Source organism: Henckelia pumila, unplaced genomic scaffold, assembly GCF_033568475.1.
Source record: "Henckelia pumila isolate YLH828 unplaced genomic scaffold, ASM3356847v2 CTG_461:::fragment_3, whole genome shotgun sequence".
Lineage (NCBI taxonomy): Eukaryota > Viridiplantae > Streptophyta > Magnoliopsida > Lamiales > Gesneriaceae > Henckelia > Henckelia pumila.
This window is the reverse complement of record NW_027331831.1, coordinates 10,650,472-10,672,233: the sequence shown is the minus strand read 5'-3', so window position 1 is coordinate 10,672,233 and position 21,762 is coordinate 10,650,472. Positions and strand designations below refer to the sequence as shown.

The 21,762-nt window shown below is 37.0% G+C and overlaps 2 protein-coding genes across 2 annotated transcripts; both read left to right on the top strand.

Annotated features, from left to right (window-relative positions):
• Positions 1–2,350: 2,350 nt before the first annotated feature.
• LOC140871844 (uncharacterized) lies at positions 2,351–12,512 on the top strand. Its single transcript, XM_073274582.1, has 4 exons — positions 2,351–2,479; positions 2,569–3,011; positions 11,256–11,859; positions 12,054–12,512. Exons 1-4 carry the CDS (start codon positions 2,369–2,371, stop codon positions 12,510–12,512), a joined length of 1,617 nt encoding a protein of 538 aa, XP_073130683.1. The 5' UTR covers positions 2,351–2,368.
• Positions 12,513–17,097: 4,585 nt separating this feature from the next.
• Positions 17,098–19,802, top strand: LOC140871888 (uncharacterized). The gene is made up of 4 exons (XM_073274629.1): positions 17,098–17,217; positions 17,316–17,758; positions 18,451–19,054; positions 19,244–19,802. Exons 1-4 carry the CDS (start codon positions 17,143–17,145, stop codon positions 19,700–19,702), a joined length of 1,581 nt encoding a protein of 526 aa, XP_073130730.1. The 5' UTR covers positions 17,098–17,142; the 3' UTR covers positions 19,703–19,802.
• Positions 19,803–21,762: the final 1,960 nt, after the last annotated feature.

The window sequence follows — 21,762 nt, the reverse complement described above, 5'->3', positions numbered from 1 at the left end:
TTTATATTTTATTTTTAAAATGTAATTTAAAGTTGAGAAGTATGTTTTTTAAACTAATTTTTTAGACCTTTTTAAGTACTAAAAAAGTGAGTTAAAATAAAATTTTAATTAAAAGTAAAATTTTAGTTTTATAAGAAATATCAACGGGTAACGTCAATACATGAAAAAAATTACTTTAATTTAACTAAGGATTAATAATTGTAGCGACCAGTATCCAGAATTAACGATTAATGATCAGTATATTAATCATGTGATCATATTTAGATTAATTAAAACATGATTATGAAAATTCCTGATAGATTAACGGAGTCCAAAAATGGATCCAGAACACTCGGAAATAGTCGGAAAGGTCCGGAAGGTTCGGACGATCCGAACTGGGAACGGAGCCAAGGATCGGAGGGTCTGAAGAGTTCGAACGATCCGATCGTGCATGACCAGCTGTCCTGGAATAATACATCATTGGTGACGTCACAAGGGTGAGTTCGGATGATCCGAAGACGGATCGGAGGCTCCGAACTCGTGTCGGCAGGCGTCCTCGGGAAGCTAGACACATGGTTGGTTGAGAAAGTTCGGACGGAGGGTTCGAACGCTCCGAACTGGTTCGGAGGATCCGAATGTGAGTTCGGACGATCCGAACGCCTTGCACTTTTTCCTCCTCTCCTCTCTTCCTTTAGCTAGTATTAGGCTTTCTAGGCGTCGCCCTATTGGGAATCCGGAAGTAGCGGAGTGATCCTGGAGTTGTAGCGGAGCTGTGCCTAAGTTTGAGGCAGTCGCTATCAGCGAGCTGACGACGGACGCAGGTATAGCTATGATCTCCTTAAATTATTTAGGAGTATGCAATAGCTTAGTTAAGACTTTTAGAGCTTAATTAATGATGCATGAGTATTTTCATTATAGAGCTGATGATAGACTTGAGAACCTAGAGTGGGACTGCTATGACTGTCTGTAATAAGGTACGTAAGTACTGACTGAGATAGCCAGCGGGTTTGCATGCTTATATGTTGCATTGTGTGCCATATTATTCTACAACATGTTCATATCATATTGTGCATGTCCATCTTTTGATATGAGCCATGTAGGGTCGCTCAGTCATGTTCGGACGGTTGATGTCAAGCGCCCTGCGACCGACGGGTTAGCCGGCATTGGCATCTGTAGGATACGGTCCGCGTCCGATAGGAATGAGCAGTGTACGCAGGAATTGATTCCCGGGTTATGCCACTCATGTCCTAGGCGCCATTTTGAGCAGTTATATGCAGTTATCCCAGATATGGATACCCTGTCATTTGCACGCATCATGTTTGTATGTTTACCCGTGCTTTCGTATTGAGCTTAAAGCTCACGTCCAGTATTTTCTGTGTATCTGGACACCCCATTCGACGGGACAGGTGTAGGTGCAGGGTTGAGAACCAGGAGCTTGGAGTAGCCAGTGACCAGTGAAGACAACAGGATTAGCTGTAGGTTTTAATTGTCCTTAGGATTATTTAATTCGATTTGGTTGTATATTGGTTTTATTTAACCGGTTGTATTCCGCCGGTCTGTTTTTATTTAAGTCTTGCGCAGTAATTTATTTAATGCATGCTTAATTATGTTTTAACTCTGATTAGGTAGTGGATCCGGGTTGTGTCGCTACAATAATAGGCATTATTGTTCAATCATTAAAACTGACCCATTAAAAAAATTGAAGATGCCTAGCTAAATAAATCCTTGAGCCCAAAACAAATAAAAATAAAAATAAAAAAATTGAAATTTGCACAAGAGGATTCGAACCATGGTCTCCTAAGCTTTGGAGAAAAGCTCATGCTATCTAGTCTAAGGACCGTACCAAAAATTTTGGTATACCGAAATTTTGATATGACATAAATTCATACCGTTCTTACCGAAATTCGGTACGGTATCGGTATGATACCGTGTATACCGACATTCTAAAAAAAAATTTAAACTATTTTAAAAAAAAATGTCGGTATACGCGGTATCACACCGATAACGTGTATACCGACTTTTTTTATATTTTTTTCGGTATACCAAAATTTCGCAAATCCTATACCGATACCGATATCGAAAATTTCGGTTCGGTATCATACCGTATCGAAATTTTCGATATATACGATTTTTTTTCAGTACGATATAGACGATATGACGGTATTTTGGTATTTTTTTTCCCAGTCCTAGTCTAGTCTAGTCTAGGCTAAATGTCTAACCTAAGGTTGAATAGATAACTAAAATATATATACATATTTTAATAAAAATTGATATATAATACTGATTATTTTTAAAATTTTCGGGGGAGTCACGGGTCCTCGTGTAGATCCGCCTCTGTTACTTGCCATTGTTTCTATATATATTTATTTTTATATTTTGATAATTATAAATGCATTCCACTTTCCATTTTCGGATGCTTAAGTCAAACTCAAACATGAGTTGCATCCTTGTTTCCACTATTTCAATACTCTTGTCTCTATCTCTCAAATCTTCAGCCGAAGTACGCCACAAAAAAAATTAACAATAAAAACTCTTGTTTATATATTTAATTTTCACAAACTTTTATCTAAGTTTTCTTAAATATTGCAGTGGTATAATCATGGCCGTGACATAACAAACAGAAGGAACGCCGTTGATGAAGTTATAATCAATCCAATCACGGTGAAGGGATTGCAACTACGATGGCGTTTCGACGCAGGATTCGACATAAGTGCCACGCCGGCGGTAGCTAACGGGGTGGTCTATTTTCCTTCATGGAATGGGAACCTTTATGCGGTGAATGCTTTTACTGGGGCACTCGTATGGAAACAAAATTTGGGCCAGTTGACAGGCATACCTCCCCAAGGACAAATCGTGAACGTAACGGTGGCACGCGCCACCCCGGTCGTGGCTGATGATCTCTTGGTTGTGGCGGTCTACGGGCCGGCTTACGTGGTCGCGGTGACACGAGCCACTGGGCAGCTCGTGTGGTCCACTCGGTTGGATCCAGGTCCCCTCAGCCTAATCACTCAATCTGGAACAGTTTACTTGGGGTACTTGTTCTTTTGCATGCTTGTTATGTTGTGTTTCACTTTCTTTTTCTATTGGAGGGTAATTATAATGCTTTTTGTCGCCTTGAAAAAAAGTTGAAATAAGCTGTACTTTAATTTTTTGAAAAATTGTGCACTAATTTTTATCCCGTTTTGGTTTTGGGCCTTAAGTAATTTTGAAAGTTGATTTTGGTATAGTAACTTTAATTAATTCTTTTGGGATTTTATTCATGTTTCGTTGGAGTACTGCTCTGATGTTACTGAAAAATACCGCACATCATGTCAAAAAAATATTGATGTGTTTGATGTCGTGTTCGTAATTGGACTAAAATAGCCGAGCACCACCGAAAGTTTGTGCATATATACCAAAATTTGACAAATTAAAGAAGAAAACAAAAGGAAAAAATATTATTGGTAGTAACTTTTTTTTTTTTTTTGGGGTCAATTAACTTTTAAATTTTTAGTTTTGGTATAAGAATTTTCAATTTCGGTCAGTTTGGTTATCTACCATTGGAATGTATAATTTTCTTCATAAACGCTGATTCGGTGGTTGCTAAAATATCATGATCGTTGACTTTTTCAAATGGAATGCATAGAACTTCTAAAATTTGTCATTTAAGCTCTTTTCAAGTAAATTTATTTCCTTTCAAAATCAAGAAATCCACAAATTTTGGCTACATCCCTTTAGCCATGCACCATCTAAGCAGCATTTTTTGAAGAAACTTTCCTTTGGTAGATGGATCAATTAAAATAGTCAAAATTTAGAAGTTATTGTATCAAGACCAAAAATTGAAAAGTTAAGGACCAAAATTAAAAAAACAATTGAAAAAAGAAAGATATTTTTACATAAACCAAAAAATTTGTATATTTCCCCTAGAGTATATTGTCAAAAATCTCATGTCTAACCCCAAGGGGTGTCCAAGTTGGTGGATTAAGTGAACTCTTGGTCATAGGTCAGGAGTTCGATTTCCCTGCCAATACCTTCTTGGACTAGCCTGTCACACAAGGCTTGCCTAGTGTGATTTACCTGACTGACGTAATTTGCAGGCTACTGCGTTAGTCTGGTGATTTACCCAGAGCGCACCAAAAAGTAGCGGCTGCGGCTTTCCACGTAAAAAAAAAAAAAAAAAATCTCATGTCTAAAACATTTTCACTGTCCTTTCATGATTTTTGGGTTTGTACCATTTAATGATTATTAAATTTCGATGCACCTTCTCTCTTGTCTTTTTCTTTCCTTAAAAATAATAATACAGAGATTGTTATAAATTTAGTAGAGAAAGATGAGAGAATAAAAGACAAGAGAGAATATAATAGAAGAAGATGAGTATTTAATATATGGACTAAACACCTCTATTCATAGGGTAGAGGTGTAGAAAAGTTAAATTACAATCAAATCAATCAACTATATTACATCTATATATAACACTCCCCCTTAGATGATTGATAGAGAGTCCAATGTTGCCTCGTTAAAACCTTGTCAGTAAAACCCAGTGGAAAAAACCTGAACGAAGGAAAAAAGTACAACAATTGATACTCCCTCTGATTTCAATCACCGAATATCTTTTAATTGATGCATCCCTATCTTTTGCACCAATTTCTTGAATGTTGATATCGGTAATGCCTTTGTGAATAAATCAGCTACATTGTCACTTGAACGGATTTGTTGGACATCAATATCACCTTTTTGTTGAAGTTCGTGCGTGTAGAAAAACTTTGGTGAAATGTGTTTCGTTCGATCGCCTTTGATATACCCTCCTTTTAGTTGTGCAATGCAAGCAGTATTATCTTCAAAAATAGTCGTCGGGCTATCTTTCGTTGTTGGTAGTCCGCATGATTCTTGAATATGTTGAGTTATAGATCTCAACCATATGCATTCTCGACTTGCTTCATGCATTGCAATGATTTCAAAGTGATTTGATGATGTAGCTGTCAAAGTTTGCTTTGTTGACTTCCATGAAATAGCGGTGTCCCCTCGTGTAAACACATAACCCGTTTTGGATTTGGCTTTATGCGGATCTGAAAGATAGCCTGCATCTGCATATCCTATTAAAGAGAAATTTGATTTTTTCGAATAAAATAATCTCATATCAGTTGTACCACGAAGGTAACGAAATATATGTTTTACACCATTCCAATGTATTCGGGTTGGAGAAGAACTATATCTTGATAAAAGGTTGACAGAAAATGCTATATCTGGTCGAGTACAATTTGCAAGGTATGACAATGCACCAATTGCACTAAGATATGGTACTTCAGGACCAATGATATTTTCTCCATCTTCAAGTGGACGAAAAGGATCTTTATTAGTGTCAAGTGATCGTACGACCATTGGTGATGCTAATGGATGTGATTTGTCCATGTAAAAGCGTTTTAATATTTTTTCTGTGTATGAAGATTGATGAACAAATATTCCTTCTGATAAATGTTCGATTTGCAATCTGAGACAAAACTTTGTTTTTCCCAAATCTTTCATCTCAAATTCACTTTTTAAATAATTGGCAGTTTTAGTGAGCTCTTTGGGAGTTCCATAAGATTTAGATCATCTACATATACTGCCACGATTGCAAAATCCTCATCCGTCTTTTTTGTAAAAACGCATGGGCAAATAGCATTATTTGTGTAACCTTCTTGTAGTAAATATTTGCTAAGGCGATTGTATCACATTCGACAAGATTGTTTTAATCCATATAACGATTTTTGCAATTTAATTGAGAATATGGTCTTGGGATTTGTATCACTTGATTCTGATGGTTTAAATCCTTTAGGGATTTTCATGTATAAGTCGCATATCCAAATTTTCTGATACAGCCAAACTAATTAAGAATCAAAAAGTGGTGGTATCCATCACAGGTGAATATGTTTCCTCGTAATCGATTCCAGGTCTTTGAGAAAAATCTTGGGCTACAAGTCTGGCTTTGTATCTTACAATTTCGCCATTTCATTTCTTTTTCGCACAAACACCCATTTGTATCCTACGGGGATTACATTTTTGGGTGTTTGAACTACGGGTCCAAACACTTTATGTTTTTCTAGAGAATCTAATTCAGCTTGTACAGCTTCCTTCCATTTTGTCCAATCATTTCTTTGTTGACAATCTTTAACAGATTGTGGTTCGGGATCTCAATACCTTGCATGATACCAAGAGCCATGTTAAGTGCGAACACATTATCGATGTTCGTATTTCTGCGATCTCATATTTTACGAGATATCAAATAATTTGTTGAAGTCTCAATATTTTCATGTGGTTGTGATTCTTCATGGATCACGTTATCCACATCTGTTTTATTTTGATGTAAGGTTTCTTCTTCTAGAGTTTTCAAACCTTGTTTTTCTTGTACCTTTCTTTTTCTGGGTACTGTATCCTTTGAACCAATCGGTCAACCACGCTTCTGGCGTATTTTAGATTCATTTGCAGGTAAAGTATTATATGTCCTGCAGGGACATTGATCTTCACTGGGGTATTTTCTACTTGTATGTGTGACTTTGTTACATTTTTTGTATTAACAAAGGCATCAGGTAATTGATTTGCAATTCTTTGCAAGTGAATGATTCTTTCAACTTCTTGCTCATATTGATTGTTTCTGGGATCGTAATGAGATAATGTTTTCTCATTCCAAAAGATTTTTCGTTGTTCTTCAGGATACAATTTTTCTCCACCCAATGTTGGAAAATTTGTTTCATCAAAATGGCAATCTGCAAATTTTGCATTAAACAATTCGCCTGTTAAGGGTTCCAAATATCTAATGATAGACGGTGACTCATACCCCACATAAATTCCAAGTCTACGTTGGGGACCCATTTTGGTTCGTTGTGTAGGTGGGATAAGTACTTGTACCGCACAACCAAATACTCTAATGTGAAAAATTTCAGGTTCTTGACCATATGCAAGTTGCAATGGTGAATATTGGTGGTAATTAGTTGGTCTTACACGAATTAACGATGCAGCATGTATGATAGCATAACCCCAGGCTGAAGATGGCAGTTTTGTTTTCATGAGTAGCGGTCTTGCAATTAATTGCAGTCGCTTAATAAAGGATTCTGCAAGACCATTTTGTGTATGGACATGGGCTACTGAATGCTCGACCGAAGTCCCTATTGACATACAAAAGTCATCAAATGCTTGTGATTTAAATTCAGCAGCATTATCAAGGCGAATTGCCTTAATTGAGTGGTCAGGGAATTGAGCTCGTATTTTAATCATTTGCCCAAGTAGCTTTGCAAAAGCTATATTTCGAGTTGCAAGCAAACTAACATGTGACCACCTAGTTGATGCATCAATCAATACCATAAAGTATCGAAATGAACCACATGATGGGTGTATAGGCCCACAAATATCCCCATGAATTCTTTTCAAGAATGTTGGAATTTCAACATCAATCTTTGTTGGAGAAGGCCTTATAATTAGTTTACCTTGTGAACAAGCCACACATGAAAAGTCACCATTTAGGAGAAACTTTTGATTCTTTAAGGGATGTCCACGCGAATTATCTATTATTCTTCGCATCATTGAACTCCCAGGGTGACCAAGTCGGTCGTGCCATAATATGAAAGTTTTCTTGTCAACAAACTTCTTGTTTGTGACTGTATTTGCCTCAATTGCCTTTATTATTGTGCAATACATCCCAGAAGAGAGTGCACGTAATTTTTCTTTTATATGTTTTTTACCACATATCATAGATGTAATACAAAGGTATTCAACCTTGTTTACATTCAATGTTTCAATATGATATCCATTTCTGCGGATATCTTTAAAGCTAAGCAAATTTCTACTGGATTTGCTAGCGTAGAGTGCATTTTCTGTAACGACCCACTGTATCAAGACGAGTCTTTTCAGCGTGCTTATGTCCTCACTCACACGCACCCTGGAAAACTTCCCAGGGGGTCACCCATCCTATAATTTCCCCAAGTCAAGCACGCTTAACTTTGGAGTTCTTATGTGATGAGCTCCCGAAAAGAAGATGCACCTTCTTAATATGAGCAGTACATATGAAATCTTTTTAAACCCTCCTCAACTATGTAGTCCCATACCTACACAGTCTCAGAATCCCCTCTCATTCCGGCACGGGATCGGTTCATTCATGTCTCCCTCCGCCTAGAAGCCTACCAGGAGCCGCTCATTGTCCGTGCAACCTCTTGGCACCGGCGATCACTCCCTGCCTCCTCAGCCCCGGGCGTCACATGCCCACCAGCTTCCGCTTGGTTCGTCCCCGAACCATACCGTACTAAGAGAGGTCGGCTCTGATACCATTTGTAACGCTTCACTGTATCAAGACGGGTCTTTTCAGCGTGCTTATGTCCTCACTCACACGCACCCTGGAAAACTTCCCAGGGGGTCACCCATCCTATAATTGCCCCAAGTCAAGCACGCTTAACTTTGGAGTTCTTATGTGATGAGCTTCCGAAAAGAAGATGCACCTTCTTGATATGAGTAGCACATATGAAATCTTTTAAGCTCTCCTCAACCATGTAGTCTCATACCTACACAGTCTCAGAATCCCTCTCATTCCGGCACGGGATCGGTTCATTCATGTCTCCCTCCGCCTAGAAGCCTACCAGGAGCCGCTCATTGTCCGTGCAACCTCTTGGCACCGGCGATCACTCTCTGCCTCTTCAGCCCCGGGCGTCACATTTTCAATATATAGAATTGTCTCATTTGACAGAATAATTTTTGCCTTTCCATGAACTTCAATAATAATTTTTGATGCACCCGATATTGTTATAACATTATTTTCAGCTAATGTTATTTCCACAAAATACCGTTTACTTTGAAGGATGGTGTGAGTTGTACCACTATCGGTTAGACATATGTCTTGGTATTCTCCCATTAATCTAAAAAAAATGCATAATAGATTAAGTTACAACTTCAATATTCATAAGAAGGAAATTATATTAAATAAAGTTCTCAAAACATTAACCACCATTACAACTGAAAATAAAATTGTACTGAATAAAACCAAAACCAAAAAGATAAATCTGACTATTATAGAAAAAAAACATAGATATCCAAAAGCACTAATCTTAGGGACACGAAAGCATTAAAGGCAGAATTTGATCACTCTATATTTTCTAGCACACTACCCCCAATCAAATGATCAATATTTCCGTCTGGTTGTGCAAAGAAATCAGAGACATCCAAGTGAGTTATATCAACAGGGTCATCATCATCAGTAAAATTTGTCTCTATTTTTCCCTTTCCTTTGATCGAATTTTGATAGAGATCCACAAGATGCTTTGGAGTACGGCAGGTACGAGACCAATGCCCTTTCGTTCCGCATTTGAAACACTTATCTTCATACTCTTTCATGTTTCTCCCTTTTTCTTCTTCATTATTCGGTTTCCACTGCTGGTGGTTTGTTTTCTGTCTCTTTTCATCATGTTGCTGGTAATTTTTGTTTTGACCATGGCCACGCCCACGCCCACGTCCTCTTCTAATATGGGAATTTTGAGTTGAGTTGGCATTCACTTCAGGGAATGATATTTTATTTGCTTCAAGAAATGGTGTAGAGCCAGTTGGGCGTAATTGATGATTTTTCAATAGTAATTCATTGTTCTGTTCAGCAACTAGTAGACAGGAAATAAGCTCAGAGTACTTTTTAAATCCACGCTCACGATATTGCTGCTGCAGGAGCACATTTGAAGCATGAAAGGTGGAGAAAGTTTTTTCAAGTAGATCTTGATCAGAAATATTTTCTCCACAAAGTTTGAGCTTTGAACAAATCTTGAATAATGCGGAGTTATAATCTCTTACAGATTTGAAATCTTGTAGGCGAAGATGGATCCACTCATAACGAGCTCTTGGGAGAACTACACTCCTCTGATGGTCAAACCTTTCTTTAAGATTTTTCCAAAGTTCTTGTGGGTTCTTCACAGTGAGATACTCGGCTTTCAATCCATCATCGAGATGGTGGTGAAGAAAAATAAGAGATTTTGCAAGATCCTGCGAGGATTCATTATTTTCTTCTTTTATTGTGTTTCCAAGATCCTTAGAAACAAGATGAACCTCAGCATCCAAAATCCATGACAAATAGTTTTTTCCACTGATGTCAAGAGCTTCAAATTCAAGTTTTGTAATGTTTGACATTGCGACTGTTAAAAAAAACAAACGAATTTAAGGATAACAATAAATTTTATATATATATATATATATATATATATATATATATAACAGATTGAATATATACGTGTAGAAAAATGTACAAAATAAATAATTATGTTATTTACTAATTTATTGAACAATGTTATAAAATTAGTTAACAAATAATTATATATACATGCAATAAATATATATATATATATATATATATATATATATAATTATGTTAACAAGCATCTAATCACAATTATGGAATCATATTTATTAACTTTCCTAAGAATGATAAATCTTCACATAAACAAATAATAATTAATATCGAGTAAAAATAAATGCATAAAAAAAATATAATATCCCAATATAAGACACAAGTATAAAAGTGTATAAAAGTCAATATTTTTCGGGAATATTGATAAACTTAAGATTTTGGATAATATTCTTCAGGAATATTGAAAATCTTATATATTTATATTGTATCCATAGATCTATCGAGATTTTCAATAAAAATATGTTGTGTTACTTCAAGAACATCAACATAAAATTAAAATTAATGCTTCTTCAGGAGCATAATATGAACATAAAATATGAGATACTTTGAGAGCATCAATATTAACTTTTAATATTGTGCTACTACCGGATCATTGAAACTATTGGCAAAAAAAATAATAATAATAATATTTGTGCTATTTCGAGAGCATCAATATGAAAATTACATATTGTGCTTTATCGAGAGCATCCACACAAAGATTACAAATGAAAATTATTTATGAGATCTACCTTGAAGCTAGAGCACTCGTTCTGATAACGTGTTATAAATTTAGTAGAGAAAGATGAGAGAATAAAAGACAAGAGAGTATATAATAGAAGAAGATGAGTGTTTAATATATGGACTAAACACCTCTATTCATAGGGTAGAGAGATTAGTGTAGAAAAGGTAAATTACAATCAAATCAATCAACTATATTACATCTATATATAACAGAAATTTTTTTATTATTATTGTTTTTTTAGATTACACATTGCACTTGAAATTACATAACTATGCTTGATGCATTTTCGAAAAAGTTTTTTCAAATAAAATGAAGAAATAATTTGGAAATTTTAAGTACAATATGTAACCTAACATGTAGCATCACCCTTTATTTCTGGGATTCCAGGAGCTTGTACGTGGGAGTATCATCCCTGGAAGAACTATTACCAGCGGGACAATGTTGCACCTTCCGTGGAAGCCTGGCAAAACTGGACATTAAAACAGGACAAATCTTGTGGCAAACCTACACACTTCCTGCTAACGGCGGAAAGCTAGGTGGATATTCCGGCGCAGCCATATGGGGAAGCAGCCCCTCCATTGACATAACAAGAGGCCTCGTCTTCGCCGGAACCGGCAATCTTTACATTGCTCCATCTGCCGTGCAACAGTGTCAGGCCCGGCTGAATAATCAAACGACTCCTCCAACTGGTCCTAATCCATGTTTCGGGCCTGATATTCACTTCGACTCCATCTTGGCATTCGACATTTATTCGGGGGGGATTGTTTGGGCTAAGCAGCTTGGTGGTTACGATGTTTTCTATTTCGCTTGTCTGGTTCCTAACAACCCCGATTGCCCCACAGGCCCGAACCTGGATGCTGATTTCGGAGAGGCTCCAATGCTACTGACTATATTATCGAATGGACGGTTGCGCGATATCGTTGTGGCGGTGCAGAAGAATGGATTTGCGTGGGCTTTGGATCGAAGCACAGGGGATATAGTTTGGTCCAGGGTATGTTTCTTGTTTTGAATCGCTGTAGAATCAGGGGCGGAACCAAGATTTGGGAGTGAAACTTATGTTTACATATATTACATGCAAAATGTCAATTTTTTTTAGATTGATAGCAGAAAGATTGCTAGCTCCGTTGCCCCCGCTGGATCTCAAGTGAACATAATATACATGTTTCATTATTTTTTTTTTAAAAGATAGCAGGTCCAGGATCTTTGGAAGGAGGAGGGGTGTGGGGCGCTGCCACGGATGGAAAACGGGTTTATACAAATATTGTAAATGGCGATAGGCTCCCCTTTACGCTCAAGCCGTCCACTCAGACTACAACAGCAGGTGGCTGGGTGGCAATGGATGCCAACACAGGGCAGATTCTTTGGACCACCGCAGATCCGAGCAACGACACTGCCCACGGGCCAGTGACTATAGTGAATGGAGTCCTGTTTGCAGGGTCGGTCGCACCTACCGGACCTGTATATGCCATGGATGCAGCGACAGGTGCCATCATCTGGTCGTATAAGACCGGTGCTACCGTTTATGGAGGAGCATCCGCCAGCTACGGCTGCATTTATATTGGACATGGATATTCCATTGGCCTGGCAAAGTTCCATCCAACTTGGAATAGTGGGAAATATCTTTTTGCCTTTTGTTTTCCATAGTTTCCTGGAAAAAAATAAAGCAGGAATGATTTATGCATTTCAATGAGATGTATATGAGAAGAAAAACAATAAATGAAATAAAAGATTACATATAAAAATATTGCTCTCTGAATCTCATGTCACATATAGCATTCTGGCAAGAAAAAAGATGTACAAAATCCATTAGTATTTTCAATATCAGTTGACCACCGGAGTTCCCCCAAACACTTCAGTGGGAAGCATGAATGCTTTTCAATGAAGTGTTTCGAGGAAACTCGAGAGGAAACCCGATTCTTCATTAACTCTTTCTGATGCTATATTTCACCATGTAATACATCTATTTATAAGGAAGTTGAGTCCATGTTTGGAGAAAAGAAAGAAACACGAATTCATGTTTGGAAAGACTGCACGACATATATGCTTCGGAGTGAGGACTACTTTTTCTCATAGTGAAATAAGGTTAAATACATATGAGTGCTTGAACCTGGCCATGAATTCAGGTTAAATAATAAAAAGGGAATATTTTTCCAAGCAAGTGACCACAAAATCTCCATCTTTCCGTCCATCGCTTTTCAGATTACATTTTCCAGTAGAATTCTGTTTTGACCTGTGACGAAAAAGCATGCAACGGGTTCCAGTAGAATTCTGTTTTGAGTTATTATTCCTTTTTCATCACAAATTTAACAGCAAGTGAATTAGTTAATACTTAATAGTCAAGCCATCATGCATGCTGAATCAGGATACATATGATATACAGTTAACATGAGGATGACACTAACCTATCACAGAATGAAATATAAGAAGATAGAACATTCTTGTGCTGAAAAGATTCTAACTTTTGGTATATCAAACACTTTTCTTTCACATGACCCAACGATGCGGCTAGGTTCGGATATTAAAGCTTTAATCGTCTAGTTTTTCACCCCTTCGAAATCTGGAAGGCTCAGTTCAACAAATATTCCATCTTTATATGCTACATACCAGCACATTATATATATACCGTGTGCTGCATGAATTAATTCAATCATCCGAGAAACAGAATTAACGAGTCATATCAGGTTTCCCCTAGAGTTCCCTTAATCGCTTCATTGAGCACTCTTCAAGAAACATGCCCACTGAAGTGTTTGGGGGAACTCCTGGTGTGATCTGATCCAATACAAAGTTCTAAAACCATAGCATGTCGAAAGATGAATCGTGCAACATTTTAGCACATTATATATATACCTTGTGCAGCATTTTTTGATTCAACCATCCAAGAAACGAAATGAGTCATCGGGTTTCCCCTAGAGTTCCCTCAATCCCTTCACTGAGTGTTCTCTTCAAGAAACATGCTCACTGAAGTGTTTGGGGGAACTCCTGGTGTGATCTGATCCAATACAGAGTTTGTAAAGCACAGCAAACAGAGCGATCAATCGTGAATATATAGCCAACGGGTCGTTTAAAAGGTCACGTAAAAGGTACATACATGCCTTCTAAAACTGAATTTATAGAGTGATTCTTGAAATATAGAAGACATTATCCCTATGCATTGTCCTCATTGAAATTATTATTGCTAGACTTATATACACTCAATGAATCATAAGACTTGAAGTTTTAGGAAATGCGGCCGAGTGTATTTTCAACCTTCGAACGCTCTATTTCCCATCAATTTCCTTGACATTTTCATTGCAACTATTGTTGATTTTTTGAGTTGAAAGTTAAAAGGAGATACAAGCAGTGGAGTCTTCCTTGGAAATCTTATACCAAAAGTTAGTACAAAGTTGTAGTACAACCTAAGGGGATCAATAAATCCTTAAGAAACTGCACATTTCAGTTGTTGTTTGAATGTCTCACAAACATATATCAAATACATCATTTACACGACTCATCAACTAACATTGCTAAAAAAGACATTGGGAAACATGAGAAAATTTGACCTTGGAATCAGCATTAAATGCACAAAAAAACATTTTTCTTTTCCTTATTCTTGATCCCAATCTTGAAAATACAAGGAATTAAGAGATGCCAACTTACTTCTGCTGTGAATTCAGGGATTCGAGATATTTGCTCAAGTAACTAGTGGCACACGCAGCAACACCATTTCTTGACAATGGCTGCGAAAAACTCAGACCAAAATTCTCACCCCACATAAGGTTCTGTCCTGAGTTTGTTCCTTTAACATTATTGACAGTTGACACCACCTCCAATATTGCCAAGAAGCGATGCGACTGCAAGGGCTAATGCCGTTTGAAACTTGGGATCACGAGTAATAGCCTTAGCCGCAGCGCCAATTCCATCCATACTCAAAACGTCTTCCTGATTATTCTTGTTATAACCATAAGGCTGAGAATAAGACAACGCATGGCTTTCGGCATGAAACAAGGTCTTAGAAACCCCTAAAGAGCCAGATTAATCCGAATGGGGTACAGATGAAAATGAAGGTTGATGGTGAATTTTAGACATGCATGTTGAGACGAACGTAGTACTTATTTGTGTGGGAGAGGGAGAAAGAGAGCTGAGAGAGAGAGATGCTCCTAATTGATTATCTCCATCTTCAACATCTGATGATGAGAGGGTGTTAACTGTTAATTTATTGAATCATGTTAAATATACGCTTTATGTTACGCTATAACATTTTTCATTTTCAAGGGTGATATAAAAATAAAAAATTAACGAGATATGTATAATTGGATTCAATAGTATTTTTATAATTGCTGATGATGTGTAGCTAGCTCATCTGACATCAAAGTCATCAAGGTCATAAGTACGAGAGATGTTTCGAGTTCGAGACACAATTATAACAATCTTATTTCCATTAAAAAAAACATTTTTATAACTTGTGATGCAAAATATAAGATTGAGTACAACCTAAAACTTACACTAAAAAATTTCCTAATTTATGTCCACAATTTATCCTTACTCCTTAGTATAAAAAAAACCCAAGAGTTCATGAGTTAGATGCCCACAATTCGTCAACCACTAAGTCAAATAATATAAAATAAGAAAAAGTTTGGCACTACGTAATGATAACGTTATGAGCAACCAAATTTGACAAAATTTTCAACTTCATTTTCAACTCTATCGCAACGCCCTTACCCGAGCACGTTGCTATTTTTTTTTTTAATAAAAGAATTATACAAGTGGAATTAACATAGGAGTAGATTTAACTTTCTTTGCATCGGTTTAATATATAAATTGATAGCCTGAAAGTTGAAACTACATAAATGAAAATTTTTTAATTGTGTGTTTTTTTAAAAAAATATGTGTATATCATGATTTTGATATCTTTACATTTAAATTGTGTTTAAATGATATTGTTGTTTTTCCCATCCAAAGTTAGTTTTTCTATTCTTCGTAACACTGCAGATTACACCAATTTCATAAAATAATGGCTAAAATGCGAATTAGAATTCCAAAATTGTTTTTTAAAACCGAAATAGACTTAATTTTAAGTTTTAACATAACGAACTAATTAAACAGATACGTTGAAATATTCCTTCAAATTATTATATAGGTAGTAACTTTGACAGAAAATATATAAAAATACGTTTGTCTGTGAAAAAAATTATATTTCAACAAATTAATATTACAATGGGAAAATATTTTTTCCGTCCATTAACTTTGCAATTTTTTGGTTTTGGTCCATTAACTCAGTGTTATTAAAACCGGACCGAACCGGTCGCCGGTCCGGTTCGGTTCTCCCCTAAGAACTGGAAAACCGGTCCAACCGGTCAGAACCGGTCAAAACCGGTCAAGAACCGGTTGGACCGGTCAATAACCGAAAAACCGGTTGAACCAGTTTTTCGAATTTTTTTTATTTTTTATTTTTTTGAAAATTTAAATTTTTTATTTTTAAAACTTTAAATTTAATTTTTTATGTATATACATTATTATTTGAAATTTTTACTTCATTAAAAAAAATCATTTTAATAATTATTGGTTTTTTTAAAATTAAATATTTCTTTATTTAAATAATTTATAACTATAATTAATATTTGAATATATTTACATCTTTATTTATCTTTCAAACTATGATAAATATATATTTTTTGTCTATTTAAATATATTTTTGAGTTTTTAAAATTCAAAATATATTATTTATTATATTATATTATATAAACGGTTTTCCGATTGGACCGTCCGGTTAAAACGGTCTGATCGATTGGACCGTTTTTTTAGGTAGACCGGTTCGATCACCGGTCCGATTATAAAAACACTGCATTAACTTTTCAAATTTTGTTTTGGTACACTAACTTTTAGTTTTCTGGTATTTTGGTCAAACTGCTAATGTGACACCGAAAAATGCTAACGTGACATCAAAAAATGCTGAAATGATATCAGAAAATGCTAACGTGTCTAGCTGACACGTCAGCAAGTTGACCAAAATCACTGAAAATTAAAAACTAATGTATCAAAACCAAAATTTAAAAAATTAATAGACCAAAACAAAAAAAAATAGATAACTTATTAGACCCAAAAAAGTATTTCCCATATTATTACAATTGCTCTGCGTCTCTGGAATCACTTGCAAGACTTTTTCTCCCGATAACATTCAATAGAGTCGGCAGGCCTCGCCACGTACTTGCCATTGTTTCTATATTTATATTTATATTTTGATATTTATAAATGCATTCCACTTCCCATTTTCGGATTTTTTGAGTCAAACTCAAACATGAGTTGCATTCTTGTTTCCATTATTTCAGTAATCTTGTCTCTATTTCTATTCTCACACAAATCTTCAGCCGAAGTACGCCACAAAAAAATTTAACAATAAAAACTCTTGTACGTATAACTAATTTAATTAATTTTCGGAAACTTTGATAAAAGTTTTCTCAAATATTGCAGTGGTATAATCATGGCCGAGACATAACAAACAGAAGGAACGCCGTTGATGAAGTTATAATCAATCCAATCACGGTGAAGGGATTGAAACTACGATGGCGTTTCAACGCAGGATTCGACATAACCGCGACGCCCGCGGTAGCGAACGGAGTGGTCTATTTCCCATCGTGGAATGGAAATCTTTATGCAGTGAATGCTTTCAATGGAACGCTGATTTGGCAACAAAGTTTAGGGCAGCTAACGGGCATACCTCCCTCAGGGCGGTACGTGAACGTAACGGTGTCACGCGCCACCCCGATTGTGGCTGATGATCTCTTGGTTGTGGCGGTCTACGGGCCGGCTTACGTGGTCGCGGTGAAACGAGCCACCGGGCAGCTTGTGTGGTCTACTCAGTTAGATCCAGGTCCCTTGAGCCAAATCACTCAGTCTGGAACTCTTTATCTGGGGTACTTGTTCTTTTACATGCTTGTGATGTTGTATTTCACTTTCTTTTTCTATTGGAGGGTAAATAATAAATATAATATGCCTTTTGTCGCCTAGAAAAAAGTTGCTAAAGCTATACTTTTAATTATTTTCTTTGCACTAATTTCATGTCGATTTGGTTTTGGCCCGGTTTTGATAGTTGATTTTGGTATAGTAACTTTAATTTTTTTTTAATTCATGTTTTGTTGGAGTGCTTATACGATATTAAAAAATGTCTACGTAATGTCGAAAATTATTGATGTATCCGATATTATATTCGCAATTAGACTAATTAAAATAGGCCGACTCAAAGTTGGTGTATACCAAAATTTGACAAATGAGAGAATAAAACAAAGGGAAAATGTATTTTTTTGTAGTAACTTGTGTCTTTTTCTTTTCTTTTCTTTTTTGTCAATAAACTTTTAAATTTTTAGCTTTGGGACAATAATTTTTTTAATTTCGGTTGTTTTGATGTATCTACCATCGGAAATTCTGAATATTCAATTTTCGTCATAAATTTAGATATATACCTCTGTTCTTTTTAAATATTAAAACAGAGATTTATTATTATTGTTGTTGTTGTTTTTATTTTTATTTTTATTTTTTGAGATAGATTTCTTTTCTACTAGTGAGCAATAGTGACAGAGATTTGGGTAACAAAATTATGTGATTCCAGGAACTTGTACGTGGGAGTATCATCCCTGGAAGAAATATTGCCAGCGGGACAATGTTGCACCTTCCGTGGAAGCCTGGCGAAACTGGACATTAAAACAGGACAAATCTTGTGGCAAACATACACACTTCCTGCTAACGGCGGCAAGCTAGGTGGATATTCCGGCGCAGCCATATGGGGCAGCAGCCCCTCCATTGACATAACAAGAGGCCTCGTCTTCGCCGGAACCGGCAATCTTTACATTGCTCCATCTGCCGTGCAACAGTGTCAGGCCCGGCTAAATAATCAAACGACTCCTCCAACTGGTCCTGATCCATGTTTCGGGCCTGATATTCACTTCGACTCCATCTTGGCATTCGACATTTATTCGGGGAGGATTGTTTGGGCTAAGCAGCTCGGTGGTTACGATGTTTTCTATTTCGCTTGTCTGGTTCCTAACAACCCCGATTGCCCCACAGGCCCGAATCTGGATGCTGATTTCGGAGAGGCTCCGATGCTACTGACTATATTATCGAATGGACGGTTGCGCGATATCGTGGTGGCAGTGCAGAAGAGTGGATTTGCGTGGGCTTTGGATCGAAACACAGGGGATATAGTTTGGTCCAGGGTATGTTTCTTGTTTTGAATCGCTGTAGTATCAGGGGCGGAACCAAGATTTGGGAGTGAAACTTATGTTTACATATATTACATGCAAAATGACAAATTTTTTTGAGATTGATAGCAGAAAGATTGAACTGTTGCCCCTGCTGGATCTCAAGTGAACATAATTTACATGTTTCAATAATTTTTTTGACAGAAAGCAGGTCCAGGATCTTTGGAAGGAGGGGGGGTGTGGGGCGCTGCCACAGATGGAAAACGGGTTTATACAAATATTGTAAATGCCGATAGGCTCCCCTTTACGCTCAAGCCGTCCACTCAGACTACAACAGCAGGTGGGTGGGTGGCAATGGATGCCAACACAGGGCAGATTCTTTGGACCACCGCGGATCCGAGCAATGACACTGCCCACGGGCCAGTGACTATAGTGAATGGAGTCCTGTTTGCAGGGTCGGTCGCACCTACCGGACCTGTATATGCCATGGATGCAGCGACAGGTGCCATCATCTGGTCGTATAAGACCGGTGCTACCATTTTTGGAGGAGCATCCGCCAGCTACGGCTGCGTTTATATTGGACAAGGATATTCCATTGGCCAGGCAACGTTCCATCCAACTTGGAATAGTGGGAAATATCTTTTTGCCTTTTGTTTTCCATAGTTCACTGGAAAAAAATAAAGCAGACTTGTTCAAATGAATGATTTATATATGCATTTCAATCAGATGTATATGAGAAGGAAAACAATAAATGAAAATAAAAGATTACATATAAAAAGATTGCTCTCTGAATCTCATGTCACATATAGCAATATTCTAGACAAGAAAAAAGATGGATAAAATCCATTATTACTTTCAATATCAGTTGACCACCGGAGTTCCCCCAAACACTTCAGTGGGAAGCATGAATGCTTTTCAATGAAGTGTTTCGAGGAAACTCGAGAGGAAACCCGATTCTTCGTTAACTCTTTCTGATGCTATAATACACCATGTAATGCATCTATTTATAAAGAAGTTGAGTCCATGTTTGGAGAAAAGAAAGAAGCACGAATTCATGTTTCCGACCGGTAGGAAAGACTGCATGCATGACGTCTAAGACATATATGCTTTGGAGGAGTGAGGACCACTTTTCCTCATAGTGAAATAAGGTTAAATACATATGAGTGCTTGAACCTGGCCATGAATTCAGGTTAAATAATAAAAAGGGAATATTTTTCCAAGCAAGTGACCACAAAATCTCCATCTTTCCGTCCACCGCTTTTCGGATTACATTTTCCAGTAGAATTCTGTTTTGATCTGTGACGAAAAACATGCAACGGGTTCAGTTGATGTAGAGGCCACGTCTACTAATACTTTGAGTCAATATTCCTTTTTCATTTACAAATTTAATAGCATGTGAATTAGTTAATACTTAATAGTCAAGCCATCATGCATGCTGAATCAGGATATATATGATATACAGATAACATGAGGATGATACTAACCTATCACAGAATGATATATAAGAAGATAGAACATTCTTGTGCTGAAAAGATTCTAACTTTTTGTATATCAAACACTTTTTCTTCACTTGACCCAACGATGAGGCTAGGTTCGGATACAAAAGCTTTAATCGTCAAGTTTTTCACCCCTTGGAGATCTGGAAGGCTCAGTTCAACAAATATTCCATCTTTATATGCAACATACCAGCACATTATATATATATATATACAGCGTGTGCAGCATGAATTAATTCAATCATCCAAGAAACAGAATTAACGAGTCATATCAGGTTTCCCCTAGAGTTCCCTTAATCGCTTCATTGAGCACTCTTCAAGAAACATGCATGCCCACTGAAGTGTTTGGGGGAACTCCTGGTGTGATATGATCCAATACAGAGTTTTAAAACCACAGCATGCCGTAAGATGAATCGTGCAACGTACCAGCACATTATATATATACCTTGTGCATCATGATTGATTCAACCATCCAAGAAACAAAACGAGTCATCAGGTTTCCCCTAGAGTTCCCTCAATCCCTTCATTGAGCATTCTCTTCAGGAAACATGCCCACTGAAGTGTTTGGGGGAACTCCTGGTGTGATCTGATCCATTACAGAGTTTTAAAACCACCGCATGTCGAAAGATGAATCGTGCAACATACCAGCACATTATACATACCTTGTGCAGCATGATTGATTCAACCATCCAAGAAACGAAACGAGTCATCAGGTTTCCCCTAGAGTTCCCTCAATCCCTTCATTGAGCATTCTCTTCAAGAAACATGCATGCCCACTGAAGTGTTTGGGGGAACTCCTGGTGTGATCTGATCCAATACAAAGTTCTAAAACCATAGCACGCCGAAAGATGAATCGTGCAACATTTCAGCACATTATATATATACCTTGTGCAGCATGAATTGATTCAACCATCCAAGAAACGAAATGAGTCATCGGGTTTCCCCTAGAGTTCCCTCAATCCCTTCACTGAGTGTTCTCTTCAAGAAACACGCTCACTGAAGTGTTTGGGGGAACTCCTGGTGTGATCTGATCCAATACAGAGTTTGTAAAGCACAACGAACAGAGCGATGAATCGTGAATATATTAACGGGTCGTTTAAAAGGTCACGTAAAAGGTACATTCATGCCTTTTAAAACTGCATTTATAGAGTGATTCTTGAAATATAAAAGACATTATCCCTATGCATTGCCCTGTTTGAAATTACTCTTGCTAGACTTATTACACAC

Coding starts and splice junctions, on each gene's coding strand:
- LOC140871844 (XM_073274582.1), top strand. CDS start 2,369: ATGCATTCCACTTTCCATTTTCGGATGCTTAAGTCAAACTCAAACATG. Junction 2,480..2,568: donor CTCTCAAATCTTCAGCCGAA/GTACGCCACAAA, acceptor TAAATATTGCAG/TGGTATAATCATGGCCGTGA. Junction 3,012..11,255: donor TCTGGAACAGTTTACTTGGG/GTACTTGTTCTT, acceptor CTGGGATTCCAG/GAGCTTGTACGTGGGAGTAT.
- LOC140871888 (XM_073274629.1), top strand. CDS start 17,143: ATGAGTTGCATTCTTGTTTCCATTATTTCAGTAATCTTGTCTCTATTT. Junction 17,759..18,450: donor TCTGGAACTCTTTATCTGGG/GTACTTGTTCTT, acceptor ATGTGATTCCAG/GAACTTGTACGTGGGAGTAT. Junction 19,055..19,243: donor GGGATATAGTTTGGTCCAGG/GTATGTTTCTTG, acceptor TTTTTTTGACAG/AAAGCAGGTCCAGGATCTTT.